Source organism: Melospiza georgiana, chromosome 28, assembly GCF_028018845.1.
Source record: "Melospiza georgiana isolate bMelGeo1 chromosome 28, bMelGeo1.pri, whole genome shotgun sequence".
Lineage (NCBI taxonomy): Eukaryota > Metazoa > Chordata > Aves > Passeriformes > Passerellidae > Melospiza > Melospiza georgiana.
The window spans coordinates 4,007,773-4,020,599 of record NC_080457.1 but is presented as its reverse complement, the minus strand read 5'-3'; the positions used below and the strand labels follow the sequence as shown (position 1 = coordinate 4,020,599).

General features: G+C 51.5%; 3 protein-coding genes and 1 pseudogene across 3 annotated transcripts; 2 read left to right on the top strand and 2 right to left on the bottom strand.

Annotated features, from left to right (window-relative positions):
* Positions 1 to 463: 463 nt before the first annotated feature.
* On the bottom strand, positions 464 to 3,443 carry LOC131094220 (feather keratin 1-like). Its single transcript, XM_058041739.1, has 3 exons — positions 3,425 to 3,443; positions 1,226 to 1,269; positions 464 to 857 (listed from the first exon to the last, which is right to left on the bottom strand). Exons 1-3 carry the CDS (start codon positions 3,441 to 3,443, stop codon positions 540 to 542), a joined length of 381 nt encoding a protein of 126 aa, XP_057897722.1. The 3' UTR covers positions 464 to 539.
* Positions 835 to 3,738, top strand: LOC131094221 (feather keratin 1-like). Its single transcript, XM_058041740.1, has 3 exons — positions 835 to 853; positions 3,011 to 3,054; positions 3,421 to 3,738. Exons 1-3 carry the CDS (start codon positions 835 to 837, stop codon positions 3,736 to 3,738), a joined length of 381 nt encoding a protein of 126 aa, XP_057897723.1.
* A 3,022-nt stretch (positions 3,739 to 6,760) lies between these two features.
* Positions 6,761 to 7,524, bottom strand: LOC131094218 (feather keratin 1-like; annotated as a pseudogene).
* A 2,496-nt stretch (positions 7,525 to 10,020) lies between these two features.
* Positions 10,021 to 10,341, top strand: LOC131094217 (feather keratin 1-like). Its single transcript, XM_058041736.1, has one exon. The coding sequence runs from the start codon at positions 10,036 to 10,038 to the stop codon at positions 10,339 to 10,341; it is 306 nt and encodes a 101-aa protein (XP_057897719.1). The 5' UTR covers positions 10,021 to 10,035.
* The last annotated feature ends 2,486 nt before the right edge of the window (positions 10,342 to 12,827 follow it).

Genomic DNA, 12,827 nt, shown 5'->3' with positions numbered 1-12,827 from the left:
AAAGAATATATAGTGACAGGACAAGGGGAATGCCTTCACACTGACAGAGAGTAAATTTAGACTGTATATCAAGAAGCATTCCTTTATTACAAGGGTGCCCAGGGAAGCTGTGGCTGCCCCTGGATCCCAGGAAGTGTTCAAGGCCAGGCTGAGATGGCGCTTGGAGCAATCTGGGATAGTGTAAGGTGTCCCTGCCCATGACAGGGGAAGGAACTGGATGAGCTTTAAGGTCCTTTCCAACACAATCCATTCTGGGACTGTATCATTCTTTTCAGATCCATTGAGACAGGGAAACTCAGAACCCAGAGGGTCACTCAGTGCACACTGAGCACTCCCAATGCCAGCCTGTGTTCACAGACAGTGCAAAAACAGCACCAACAACACCCCCCAGAAACACCCCTGGGGCAACATCTCTGCCTTGGGAGAGTGTCTGCAAGGCAAAGGATGACACAGAGGCACAGGCTGGGATGCAGCAGAATTTAATGAGTCAAAACAGGGAGGAGAGGGGGATCCAGGTGGAGACTTCAGGTGGAGCAGCTTCAGCAGGGGAGGCCACAGATGCCACTGCCCAGGCCAGAGAGGCCAAAGCCCCCAGAGCTGATGGGCACTCCCTGAGAGCTGAGGATGCTGCCAACAGCAGCAGAGCTGGAGGATCCCACGGCGGTGTTCTGGGGGAAGGAGCTGAGGATGGGCCCGGGCAGGGTCACCACCACGGGCGAGGGCTGGATGAAGACGGTGGAGTCCTGGCACTGCCTGACACAGGGCTCATTGCAGCTGCTGCCCAGCGGGGTGGGCCCACAGGGCTGGCAGGGCTGGCACCGGGGGTAGCAGGACATGGCTTGGGGCTGCAGGTGCACCTGGGAGAGACAGCAAGAAAAAGTCATGAGGGGTTTTTGAAGAGCATCCATCACCACACCATGCAGCCACACTGTCAAGGCAAGATGGGAACAAGAGCTGGAGGTGTTGTACTGATGCCCACAGGCTTCTCCTTTCATTTAGCCAAAGAAGTTCCCTGCCAAGAGCAACCAAGCCCAGGGTAACCCCACCTATCCCATCACTCACTTCAGCGAAGTCCCAAACTCTCCCCTGTGCACACTCTCTGTTCCTGTCTCTCTCCCAGAGTAAGCAGCCCTATGACCTGGCATAAAACAAAGGGGCAGGTATGTGCAGAAAACAGAAGGAGAGAGAATAGAAAGAGTGAGAGGAGAAAAGTCTTCAAACTCACCTTGTTCTCAATGAGATGGAGAGAAGAGGAGTGGATGTGAGAGTGAGGAGAAGGTGCTGCTTTTATACTGCTCCTGCCCTGCCCCAGGCCCTTAGTCACTGCACAAGGGCAGTAATTTTCTTTCAGACCCACCTCCCAAGCAAAATATCCTCCCTGATGCCACAGGTGGTGCTTTTGTTTCCATCAACGCTGCCATTTAATTTCCTCATTTCTGATGTGACCAACAGGCCTCCAAGGATTATTTCAAGCACTGAGATGAAAGACCCAAGGGTTTTCTGGGCAGTGACACATCAGGACGTGCAGAAGATGAGTTGCATGTGCTGGAGGGGTCTGTGCAGACAGTTGACACCTATTTGGGAAATATGTTCTGGTTGTTTTCTACCCTCTTTGCAGGTGGCTGAACATCCCCTCCCACCAAGCCTGTCCTCTCCTCTTGTGGCAGTTTGTTTGGCAAGGTCGTCCACTCTCATAGCTGCATTGTGGGGTTACCAGTGTGTGCCACCAGCAGTTGTGAGGGAAAATAACTTTGGTCTCCTGAACACCAGGATTCCTTGAGATGTCTCATGGAGTTGTGTCCCTTTTCACTCTCATAGGAGTGTGTGGAGGTTCAGAAAATACCATGTTCTTCCCATTTTCCCCACATCACCATACACTTTGGCCCCATACTAGCCAAGGATGCTTTTCCAAACCAAGCTAATTGTCCTGAGAGCCCCCTGAGCTGTGGGAGTGATGGTAACAAGTTCATGCTGAGGGCAATTTCTGTTTGAGCTGCCTGGAGCTCTGTACAAGGAGCAGCTCAGTGACTGGAGATGGTTTTGCTGAGGTGTGGATGGAGCTGCCCTTGCTGGAGGGGAATTCAGCACTGCTGGCTCATGGGCTGCACACATCACACCAAAAGGCTGACACACAGCCAACCCAAAATTAGGCTGTGACTCCCCACAGGTAGAGAGAGTCTGTCCCTGGAAATTTGCCTACTGAAGGCATTCCCTTGCCCTCCTGGGACGCTGCCCAGCTGCCTCCATGGCTGCAGGGCAGGGAAGTGCAGCCCTGCTTGATGTGGTTTGAGAGCTGGGTCCTTCTGAACTTGTCCCCTCCCTGAGCATCCCCAGGCATGTGGTACCACAGGGTCCTTCCAGCTCTCACTCACTCAGGAGCTGGGTGTGTTTCAGCTTCTCCAGGGGTGCTGATTTGTGCTCCAGGCTGAGGAAGCCTTTGGCTCAGGGAAAAAGAAGCATGAAAAAGCACTAATGGCAGGAGAAGTCGTGTCATGTGAAACTCAGGGATGTGTCCCAGATGCTGGGGAGATGTTTTCTACAAACCTTTAACTCTGTAAAGCATTCAGGAGAGCCCCCACCACAACCTGAGGGAAGCCTCAGGCCATGTAGATGAGGCCTGTGCATCCCTTCTACTCTCTGCTGGTTTGGGTTGGCTTTTCTCAGGCTATCCTTGACTTGGAGCTCACCCACTGCAATTACAAACAGCACTTCACTGTCCCAAGCCAACATCTGCATGCCCAGGAGCCCTCCTGTACCTCTGCACTCACTGGCATGACTCTTCATGGGGTATCTTCTCATTGTAGCACTGAAAGGATCATGCAAGGCAGAGCAGGAATCTCAGCAATGAGGAAATGAAATGGCAGTGTTGACAGGCACAAAAGCACCACCTGTGGCGTTAGGGGAGGATATTTTGCTTTGGTGATGAGTGTGTAGGAAAATTACTGCCCTAGTGCAGTGCCTGTGGGCCTGGGGCAGGGCAGGAGCAGTATAAAAGCAGCACCTTCTCCTCACTCTCACATCCACTCCGCTTGTCTCCATCTCGTTGAGAACAAGGTGAGTTTGAAGACTTTTCTCCTCTCACTCCTTTTATTCTCCCTCTTTCTGTTTTCTGGACATACCTGCCCCTTTGTTCTATGCCAGGTCATAGGGCTGCTTATGGTGGGAGAGGGACAGCACAGAAAGTGTGCACAGGGAGAGTTTGGGACTTGGCTGAAGTGAGAGAGGGGATAGGTGGGGTTACCCTGGGCTTGGTTGCTCTTGGCAGGGAACTTCTTTGACTAAATGGAAGAAGAAACCTGTGGGCATCAGTACAACACCTCCAGCTCTTGTTCCCATCTTGCCTTGACAGTGTGGCTGCATGGTGTGGTGATGGATGCTCTTCAAACACCCCTCATGACTTTTTCTTGCTGTCTCTCCCAGGTGCACCTGCAGCCCCAAGCCATGTCCTGCTACCCCCGGTGCCAGCCCTGCCAGCCCTGTGGGCCCACCCCGCTGGGCAGCAGCTGCAATGAGCCCTGTGTCAGGCAGTGCCAGGACTCCACCGTCTTCATCCAGCCCTCGCCCGTGGTGGTGACCCTGCCTGGGCCCATCCTCAGCTCCTTCCCCCAGAACACCGCCGTGGGATCCTCCAGCTCTGCTGCTGTTGGCAGCATCCTCAGCTCTCAGGGAGTGCCCATCAGCTCTGGGGGCTTTGGCCTCTCTGGCCTGGGCAGTGGCCTCTGTGGCCTCCCCTGCTGAAGCTGCTCCACGTGGGAGTCTCTTTCTGGATCCCCCTCTTTTCCCTATTTTGCCTCATTAAATTCTGCTGCATCCCAGCCTGTGCCTCTGTGTCATCCTTTGCCCTGCAGACACTCTCCCAAGGCAGAGATGTTGCCCCGGGGTGTTTCTGAGGGGTGTTGTTGGTGCTGGTTTTGCACTGGCTGTGAACACAGGCTGGCATTGGGAGTGCTCAGTGTGCACTGAGGGACCCTCTGGGTTCTGAGTTTCCCTGTCTCAATGGATCTGAAAAGAATGATACGGTCCCAGAATGGATTGGGTTGGAAAGGACCTTAAAGCTCATCCAGTTCCTTCCCCTGTCATGAGTATGGACACTTTACACTATCCCAGATTGCTCCAAGCCCCATCTCAGCCTGGCCTTGAACACCTCCAGGGATCCAGGGGCAGCCACAGCTTCCCTGGGCACCCTATGCTAGGGCCTGCCCCCCCTTGTAATAAAGGATTACTTTTTGTTATACTCTTTGACAGTGTGAAAGCATTCCCCTTGTCCTGTCACTACATATTCTTGTAAATAATCTTTCTCCATCTTGACTGCAGATTCCCTTCAAGTACTGCAAGGCCACAATTACATCTCTCCAAAGCTTTTCCTGAGTGCTCAGTGTGCACTGAGTGACCCTCCGGGTTCTGGCTTTCTCTGCCTCTTTGCATCAGAATGGAATTTCTGTAACGAGTTCAGTGGCTAACTTGTACTTCACACACTTTCTCATTGTGTCTCAGTCAGCTCAGCACTGCATTGGAGGTACCAAGCAGTGGATGTGTTGCTGCAAGGACACAGCTTCCAGCTTCCCATCAGCTGCCAGGAAAACCCTTCCTAACAGTACTGTGACTGTACCAGTCACTCAAAATTCCACTAAAACTCACCCCGAACACTTCCCATGATGGGACATGCTTTCCCACCACATCCTTAACTCCTTCCTTTTGTCCCTCCTACATCTACCCTATTTCTGTCTAAAAGTGTTGCTTCTTGTCCAGTCACTGCAGGCCTTGATGTAATATCTCTCTCCAGCTTCCTTTTCCCTCCCCTTTATATATTGAAATGCTTCAATAAGGTCTCCCCAGAGCCTGCCTGAAAAAACTCAAGTCCTTCAGCCTTTCTCCATGGTAGGGGCAATGCATTTGTGTGATCATTTCTGCAGCCCTTGTCTGGTGCTGCTATAACAGGTTCATGCCAGACTGGATTCAGGGTTCCAGGAAGGGTCTAACAAGAGCTGCCCTGCTGCCTGTGTTTCTGTTTGTGCAGACCAAGACATGATTGAATTTCTGGATGTGAAGAACACATTGCTGGGTCATATCAAAATTTTCTACCTCCATGATTTCTGGTTCCTTCTCTGCAGGGCTGATCTAAATTGTTTCTCATCCAGTACTGGCTTTGGTGAAGTTCCTGAGTTTCACATGGTGCCGTTCTCAAATCTGCCAAGATCCCTCTGGATTGAAACACTTTCCTCAAGCCTCATCTTGGTGTCATTCACTTGTTGAGTGTCCACTCAGTCCCACTATCTATGTTATTGATGACCATATTAACAAATATTGGTCCCTGTATTGATCCTTGCTGTACACCACTCATCACTGGTTTCCATTTGGACATTGAGCCCGTGAGTATAAATCCTTGGATGCTCCCAAAATTCTCTTGAAAATCTTTCACTGTAACTTGCAGGTGAGGAAGGAAGCCATGACTCCAGAACTGATCCCCTGACCATCAGATCCAGCTTTGCCCACACCTCCCTCCTGGCCTTGGTGCTCATTCTGCAGAAGGACAAAGGACCTCAACTGACCAAAGGGCTGTTCCAAGTCATGCAGAATCACAGAATCATTTAAGTATTTATTTAGACAAACCTTTAAGATTAAGAGGTCCAACCATTAACCCAGCTCTTCCAAGCCCAACACTAAACCATGTCCCCAAGTGTCACAACTAAATATCTTTTAAATCCCTCCAAGGGTGGTGATTCCACCACAGCACTGGGCACAAATAATATCATGCTTAGTAATAAATCTGTGGACAGTGTTCCCAGTTTGGCCATTCTTCAGACACTTGGCGTTGGTCTGCTGCTGCCACAAGATTCATTGACTTGGAACCACTTGGTTTTCTCTTTTTTCTCCCATTCCTTCATAGAATGTCGTGATCTTGACACCAGGGTGTGTCACTCTCTTGCTTTTCCAATTCTCCCCCTTCCCACTGGGTCAGCAGATCATAAAAGCCACTGCTCAGTGCTTAGTGCTGCTCGTAACACCACACAGACCCACAGGCAGTGCTTGTCCTCTTTGCCCTGCTCCTTCAATGTCTCTGCCCAGGGCTTCCTAGGAAAGTTTTTGGAGAGGTGGTGGCAGGAAAAGACATTGGGAAGGAAGAGAGGCAGCAGGTGTGGGCTGAGTGACTCAAAGTGCTGTCCAGAAGCAGCTGAGGGAGAGCTGAACTGCTGCAGGACACAGAAAATCATCCTTGGAGTAGACAGGGCCAGTAAAGAGGTTTGGTTAATTCTACCAGCTCCAGACATATCAAGAAGGATATAAAGCAGCAATACCATGATATAGGAGATTTAACTCTCCTGTCCCAAAAGGAATTGAAACAACTCCTAAATCTGTCACACAGAGCCATGCCTGAGCAACACCTCCCTCCCTGGGAATCTGGGGAGACCAAAAACAGGGAAAAGATGACACAGAGAACAGGCTGGGATGCAACAGAAATTTAATGAGTCAAAAGATGAGAACAAGGTCACTCTGAGTGGAGGCCTCAGTGAAGAGAGCAGCAGGGTCAGCTCAGAATTTCCATCACATGGCAATGGCAGAGATCCCAGCAGGTTCCACCTGCCTGATCCAGAGAGGGAGCAGGGCCAGCAGGTCAGGATAGCTGAGTGGGACTCACAGCCCTGAGGAGCACAAGAAGTCGCTCAGAGTGGTAGACAGAGCAGTGATGCTCTATCCCTGGGCTGGTTCCATCCTGGGAGTCCCTGGGTTCCTTCCCCAGGGAAGGAAGCTTTCAGCAGCTTCAGCAGGGGAGGCTCCTGATGCCACAGAGGCCACTGCCCAGGCCAGAGAGGCCAAAGCCCCCAGAGCTGATGGGCACTCCCTGAGAGCTGAGGATGCTGCCAACAGCAGCAGAGCTGGAGGATCCCACGGCGGTGTTCTGGGGGAAGGAGCTGAGGATGGGCCCAGGCAGGGTCACCACCACAGGTGAGGGCTGGATGAAGACGGTGGAGTCCTGGCACTGCCTGACACAGGGCTCATTGCAGCTGCTGCCCAGCGGGGTGGGCCCACAGGGCTGGCAGGGCTGGCACCGGGGGTAGCAGGACATGGCTTGGGGCTGCAGGTGCACCTGGGAGAGAAGGAACAGAGGAGCAGAACATGAGGTGAGTTTGAAGAGCAGCCTCACCACACCAGGAGGGAGATCTTTCTCTCAGCCCTTGTGAGCACCACCAAGAAGGCCAAAGCCAGGGACCATCCTCCCAACCCACAGCTCAGGAGATACCTCAGTCTATATCCAGGATTGCTCCACAACATATGACCCTTCTCCCACACAGCCTCAAGACACAACAGGGAACAAGGGCAAACATATCTGATCAGAAATCCCAGAGAATTAAAGGTCAAAGAGAAAGGGAAGGAGAAAGAGCACAAGGAGAAGCCAGAGGAAGACAAGAAAGGGCTCAAAACTCACCTTGTTCCCAACAAGATGGAGCTGATACAGTGGATGGCAGAGTGAGGAGAAGGTGCTGCTTTTATACTGCTCCTGCACGGCCCCAGGCCCACAGGCATTGCACAGGGGCACTCATTTTCCTACACACTCATCTCCAAAGCACACTGTCCTCCCAAATGCCCCAGGCTGTGCTTTGGTTTCTGTCAACGCTGCCATTTCATTTCCCCATTGCTGACATGGCCATTAGGCCACAGAGCATCTTTTGAAGTGTTGAGATGAGAGGCCTGAGGCTTTCCCCAGCACCATCACGTCAGTACAGGCAGAAGATGGGCCCCCATGTGCTCCAGAGGGCTGTGGGCAAATGTGTGGGGAGTGTTTTTACAAACACCTGTGAGGAAACATGGTCGTGTCTTCCCACCAAAGCAATCCCCTCCTGAGCACCTGAAGTCTTCCCTCAGTGTGTTTGTGCTGCATCCCCCTGCTGCCTCCCTGCTCAGGCCTCACTGGGCATTGCCTCTCTGGGCAAATTTGGTGCATTGCTGGTTTCAAATGGCTTTGCCCAAGGAAATCTTCTCCTTCAGGGAAGACATCTCCTGGTTTATTTGGCAGAGTTGTTTCCCCTCACTGCCATCTCTGGGGGAGCCCAACCTATGCTGTCCACAGGCTTGTGGTAGGAGATTGTTGCCCTCCTTAATCCTGTTATTCCTGAAGAAGCCCTTTAGGATTGGGTCTCACTGTCCTTTGTGTCAGAGGGATCTTTGGCAATTTCCTGCACATTTTGTGCCATAATCTGCAGGACACACAAGCACAGGCCACTTTTCCAATACACATTGTTCGTCCTGCAAGAATCCCTGACCTGTGAGGGAGCTGCCAAGCATCCCTTTTCCCTGGGCCAGGATGGAGCTGCCCTTGCTGGAGGGAGACTCAGCCCTGCCTTGGACAGCCCTGCAGACATCACACCCTCCTGCCTTGGCCTCACACCAAAAGGCTGACACACAGCCAACCCAAAATTAGAGCATGACTTGTCACTGGTAGGGAGAGTCTCTCCCTGGAAATTTGCCTACTGAAGGTATTCTCTTGCCCTCTGGGGCACACTCCAGCTGCCTCCATGTCTGCAGAACAGGGCTGTGCATCAGTCCTTGGTGTATTTTGAGAGCTGGTTTTGTAGCCAGGGCTTTTCTGAGTGCATCCCCTCCCTGAGCATCCCCAGGGATGTGGCACTGCGGGATCCTGCCAGGCCTCAGGGTCCTGCCAGGCCTCAAGATCCTGCCAGGCCTCAATCCTTTGGGAAACTCCACTTCTTTTCCAGGAAGACCATCTTCAAGTACCGGTCTATCCCCACACCCTAGCAGGCAACCCCAAAAGCCATTGCCTTTAGCCTGACCAGCTTGGCAGCACTGGAGTGTACTCAGCACTGAGTTTTAAAAAACTGGGGAGGATTTTGTGTGCTCCCCAGGACAGGGTGCAGCCAAAATGCATCATGGTGTGAGGAGAAGGGGAGAGTGATGTTCCAACAGCCAACATATCCCTCAGATGCTGAGAGCAGAGGAACCTGAGCCCACAGGATTTGTTGGGTGATCAAAGGGTTTTTGATAGGACAGTGCTCTCCTTCCACAAGCCTGTGGACAGAACAGGATGGGGTTCCCCCATAGATGGTAGTGAGAGGAGACAAACTCTGTCAAATAAACCACAAGATGTCTTCCCTGAAGGAGAAGATTTCCTTGGCAAAGACATTTGAAACCAGCAATGCACCAAAGCTGCCCAGAGAGGCAATGCCAAGTGAGGCCTGAGCAGGGAGGCAGCAGGGGGATGCAGCACACCCACACTGAGGGAAGACTTCAGGTACTCATGAGGGGATTGCTTTGGTGGGAAGACACGACCATGTTTCCTCACAGGAGTTTGTAAAAACACTCCCCACACATTTGCCCACAGCCCTCTGGAGCACATGGGGGCCCATCTTCTGCCTGTACTGATGTGATGGTGCTGGGGAAAGCCTCAGGCCTCTCATCTCAACACTTCAAAAGATGCTCTGTGGCCTAATGGCCATGTCAGCAATGGGGAAATGAAATGGCAGCGTTGACAGAAACCAAAGCACAGCCTGGGGCATTTGGGAGGACAGTGTGCTTTGGAGATGAGTGTGTAGGAAAATGAGTGCCCCTGTGCAATGCCTGTGGGCCTGGGGCGGTGCAGGAGCAGTATAAAAGCAGCACCTTCTCCTCACTCTGGCATCCACAGCTTCAGCTCCATCTTGTTGGGAACAAGGTGAGTTTTGAGCCCTTTCTTGTCTTTCTCTGGCTTCTCCTTGTGCTCTTTCTCTTTCCCTTTCTCTTTGACCTTGTAATTCTTGGTATTTTTGATCAGATATCTCTGTCCTTGTTCCCTGTTGTGTCTTGAGGCTGCTTACCATGGGAGAGGGGAGATGTGTTGTGTAGGAAGGCTGGATATAGACTGAGGTGCCTCCTGAGCTGTGGGTTGGAAGGGGGGTCATCCCTGGCTTTGGCCTTCTTGGTGGTGCTCACAAGGGCTGAGAGAAAGATCTCCCTCCTGGTGTGGTGAGGCTGCTCTTCAAACTCACCTCACGTTCTGCTCCTCTGTTCCTTCTCTCCCAGGTGCACCTGCAGCCCCAAGCCATGTCCTGCTACACCCGGTGCCAGCCCTGCCAGCCCTGTGGGCCCACCCCGCTGGGCAGCAGCTGCAATGAGCCCTGTGTCAGGCAGTGCCAGGACTCCACCGTCTTCATCCAGCCCTCGCCCGTGGTGGTGACCCTGCCTGGGCCCATCCTCAGCTCCTTCCCCCAGAACACCGCCGTGGGATCCTCCAGCTCTGCTGCTGTTGGCAGCATCCTCAGCTCTCAGGGAGTGCCCATCAGCTCTGGGGGCTTTGGTCTCTCTGGCCTGGGCAGTGGCATCTGTGGCACCAGGAGCCTCCCCTGCTGAAGCTGCTACCTCCACCTGGATCCCCCTCTTTTTCCTATTTTGACCCATTAAATTCTGCTGCATCCCAACCTGTGCCTCTGTGTCATCCTTTGCCCAAGGCAGAGATGTTGCCCCAGGGGTGTTTCTGGGGGGTGTTGTTGGTGCTGGTTTTTCACTGGCTGTCAGCACAGACTGGCATTGTGAGTGCTCAGTGTGCACTGAGGGACCCTCTGGGTTCTGAGTTTCTCTGCCACTTTGTATGAGGATAGAATTTCTCTACATTTTCCAGAGACAAGCCTCTTGTTTTTTATCTCCACTTTGCACTTCTTTTCCTTTCTCAGCTCAGCACTGTGATACAAATACTCAGCAGTGAATTTGTTACTGTCCAGACAGAGGTACTAGATTCCCATCAGACTCCAGCAGATCCTTTGGATCTGAAAGGTTTCTGAAAGGGAGGGACAGAGGGCATTGGGCTGCCTTCTCACAGACCCCTCTTGTCATGGGATCACATAATGGGGCTGAGTGGAAGAGACCATTAAAGTTTATGCAGTCCAACTCTTTTGCTATGACACAAACTTCCTTCACTGCATCGCATAAGGTTGGAGTAAACCTGTCCTTGAACCCTTCTCAAGATGGGACACCCCATCATTCTCTAGGCAACATTTCCCAGTGTCTTGTCCCACTCATCACAGTAAAATTCTTCCTCATGTCCCTTCTGTATTTATCCTATTTCAGTTTCAAACTCTTCTCTTCATCCAATTATTGCATGTTTTGAGAAAATATCTCTCTCAACTTCTTCATTCATCCCCTTTACATATCAAAAGGTGTCCCCAGAGCCTGCTCTTCCCCTGCCTGAAAAACTCAAGTCCCTCAGCCTTTCTCCATGGTAGGGACAATGCATCCATATGATCATCTCTGCAGCCCTTGTCTGGAGCTGCTCTAACAGGTCCATGCCTACTTTGGATTAGAGACTCATGACTGGATTCAGGTTTCCAGGTGAGGTTTAAGAAGAGCAGATAAAGTGAAGAATCCCCTCCTTTACCCTCTGCCCATGTTTCTGTTTGTGCAGCCCTGAACCTGATGGAATTTCTGAGCTGCAAACACGCATAGCTGACTCATGTCCACTTTTCAATCTCCAGTGTCCCCATGCCTTCCTTAAAGGTCTGCTCTTAGTCCTTTCTTCTCCCGGGCTGTTCTGATATTGTGGATTTCCAGAATGCAACTTTCCTGGGAGAGTTTCTGGGGAGAGGGAGGCAGGGAGAGGCATCAGGTGTGGGCTGAGGGTCTCCAAGGGCTGTGCAGGAGCAGCTGAGGGAGGGGAATGGCTGAACTGCTGCAGGACGCAGGTGGGCACGGTGACACACATCCCCAGAGAGTCCAGATTTGAAGTTGTTGCTGTTGAGATGGTCACAACACACAGAAGAACACCATGCACTTCAGAAGGCTTCTCACTGTTTATTTTAACAGCTTCCTGTCTTTTATAACTTCTCATAAAGTTTATACCCATTCATTGGCTACAATAAATCAGCATGATGTTCATTGGTGCAGGGAGGTCTCCACCACTGTTTTCCACCAATATCCAACTCAATGCCCCCCTGTTTATTTTTCTTCTCCCTGGTTTCCATGTCAGTGACCTTGCTAGAACTCCTTTCAGGGGCAGAGGTGACTCTTACCAGCTTCTCTTCTTCAGCTCACTCTTTCTGGCTAACAGACCAGCTGTCAGCTCCTTCCACATGATGGTGGCTTTGTAGCAGCCAACCCTGTCCCATGGTTCAGTGTGGAAGATCAGACAGCTACAGAAGCAGAGCCGGGCAGTGCCACCAACGTTTTGGCCCTGGTAGAATAAAAACTGAGGGGGAGATAAACTCAAGGCAAGAACAGGAGTGAAGACATCATGTCTGGTCACTCTGACCCCCTGATGCTGACCACTCTGATGAGGGAAGATTAACAAGGACTTTGCTGGTAAAAGAGGTAACAAGGACATTACTAGTGTGAGAATGATAATCAAGAAGATTTTGTTTCTAAAGGGACTGGGACAAAGGAGTCTGAGAGGAAGATTTTGTACAAATGTAGTGACCTGTAAATACTTGTGTAATAAACTGGCTTTGCTCTGCTGGCATCAGTTCATGTCTGTGAGTCCCCACACTTCAGTCTCTGAAAAGGATGAGGTGCTTTTGTCGTAACACCATCAAAACAGGTGGAGCTGCCAAGAGTGTTCCTGGGCACCAAGGAGTGTCATCAACATCCTGGGCTATCAGAGCACAACTGTGAACAGGATATTAATGGGAGCAAAGATCCCACTCTGCTCAGCACTCCCCAGATGGCATCAAGCGTGCTGTGCTGCCTCCTGCCCTGTAACTCAAAAAGATCTCCAGTAAGGGAAGTGAAATACATGAAGATTGACCAGGGTGGTGAGTGGGCTGGAACATTTACTTGTGGTTGAGAAGCTGAGGGCACAAGCTTGCTGACAACAAGAGAAAACTTGAAAGATTTGTTGGGAGAACTAA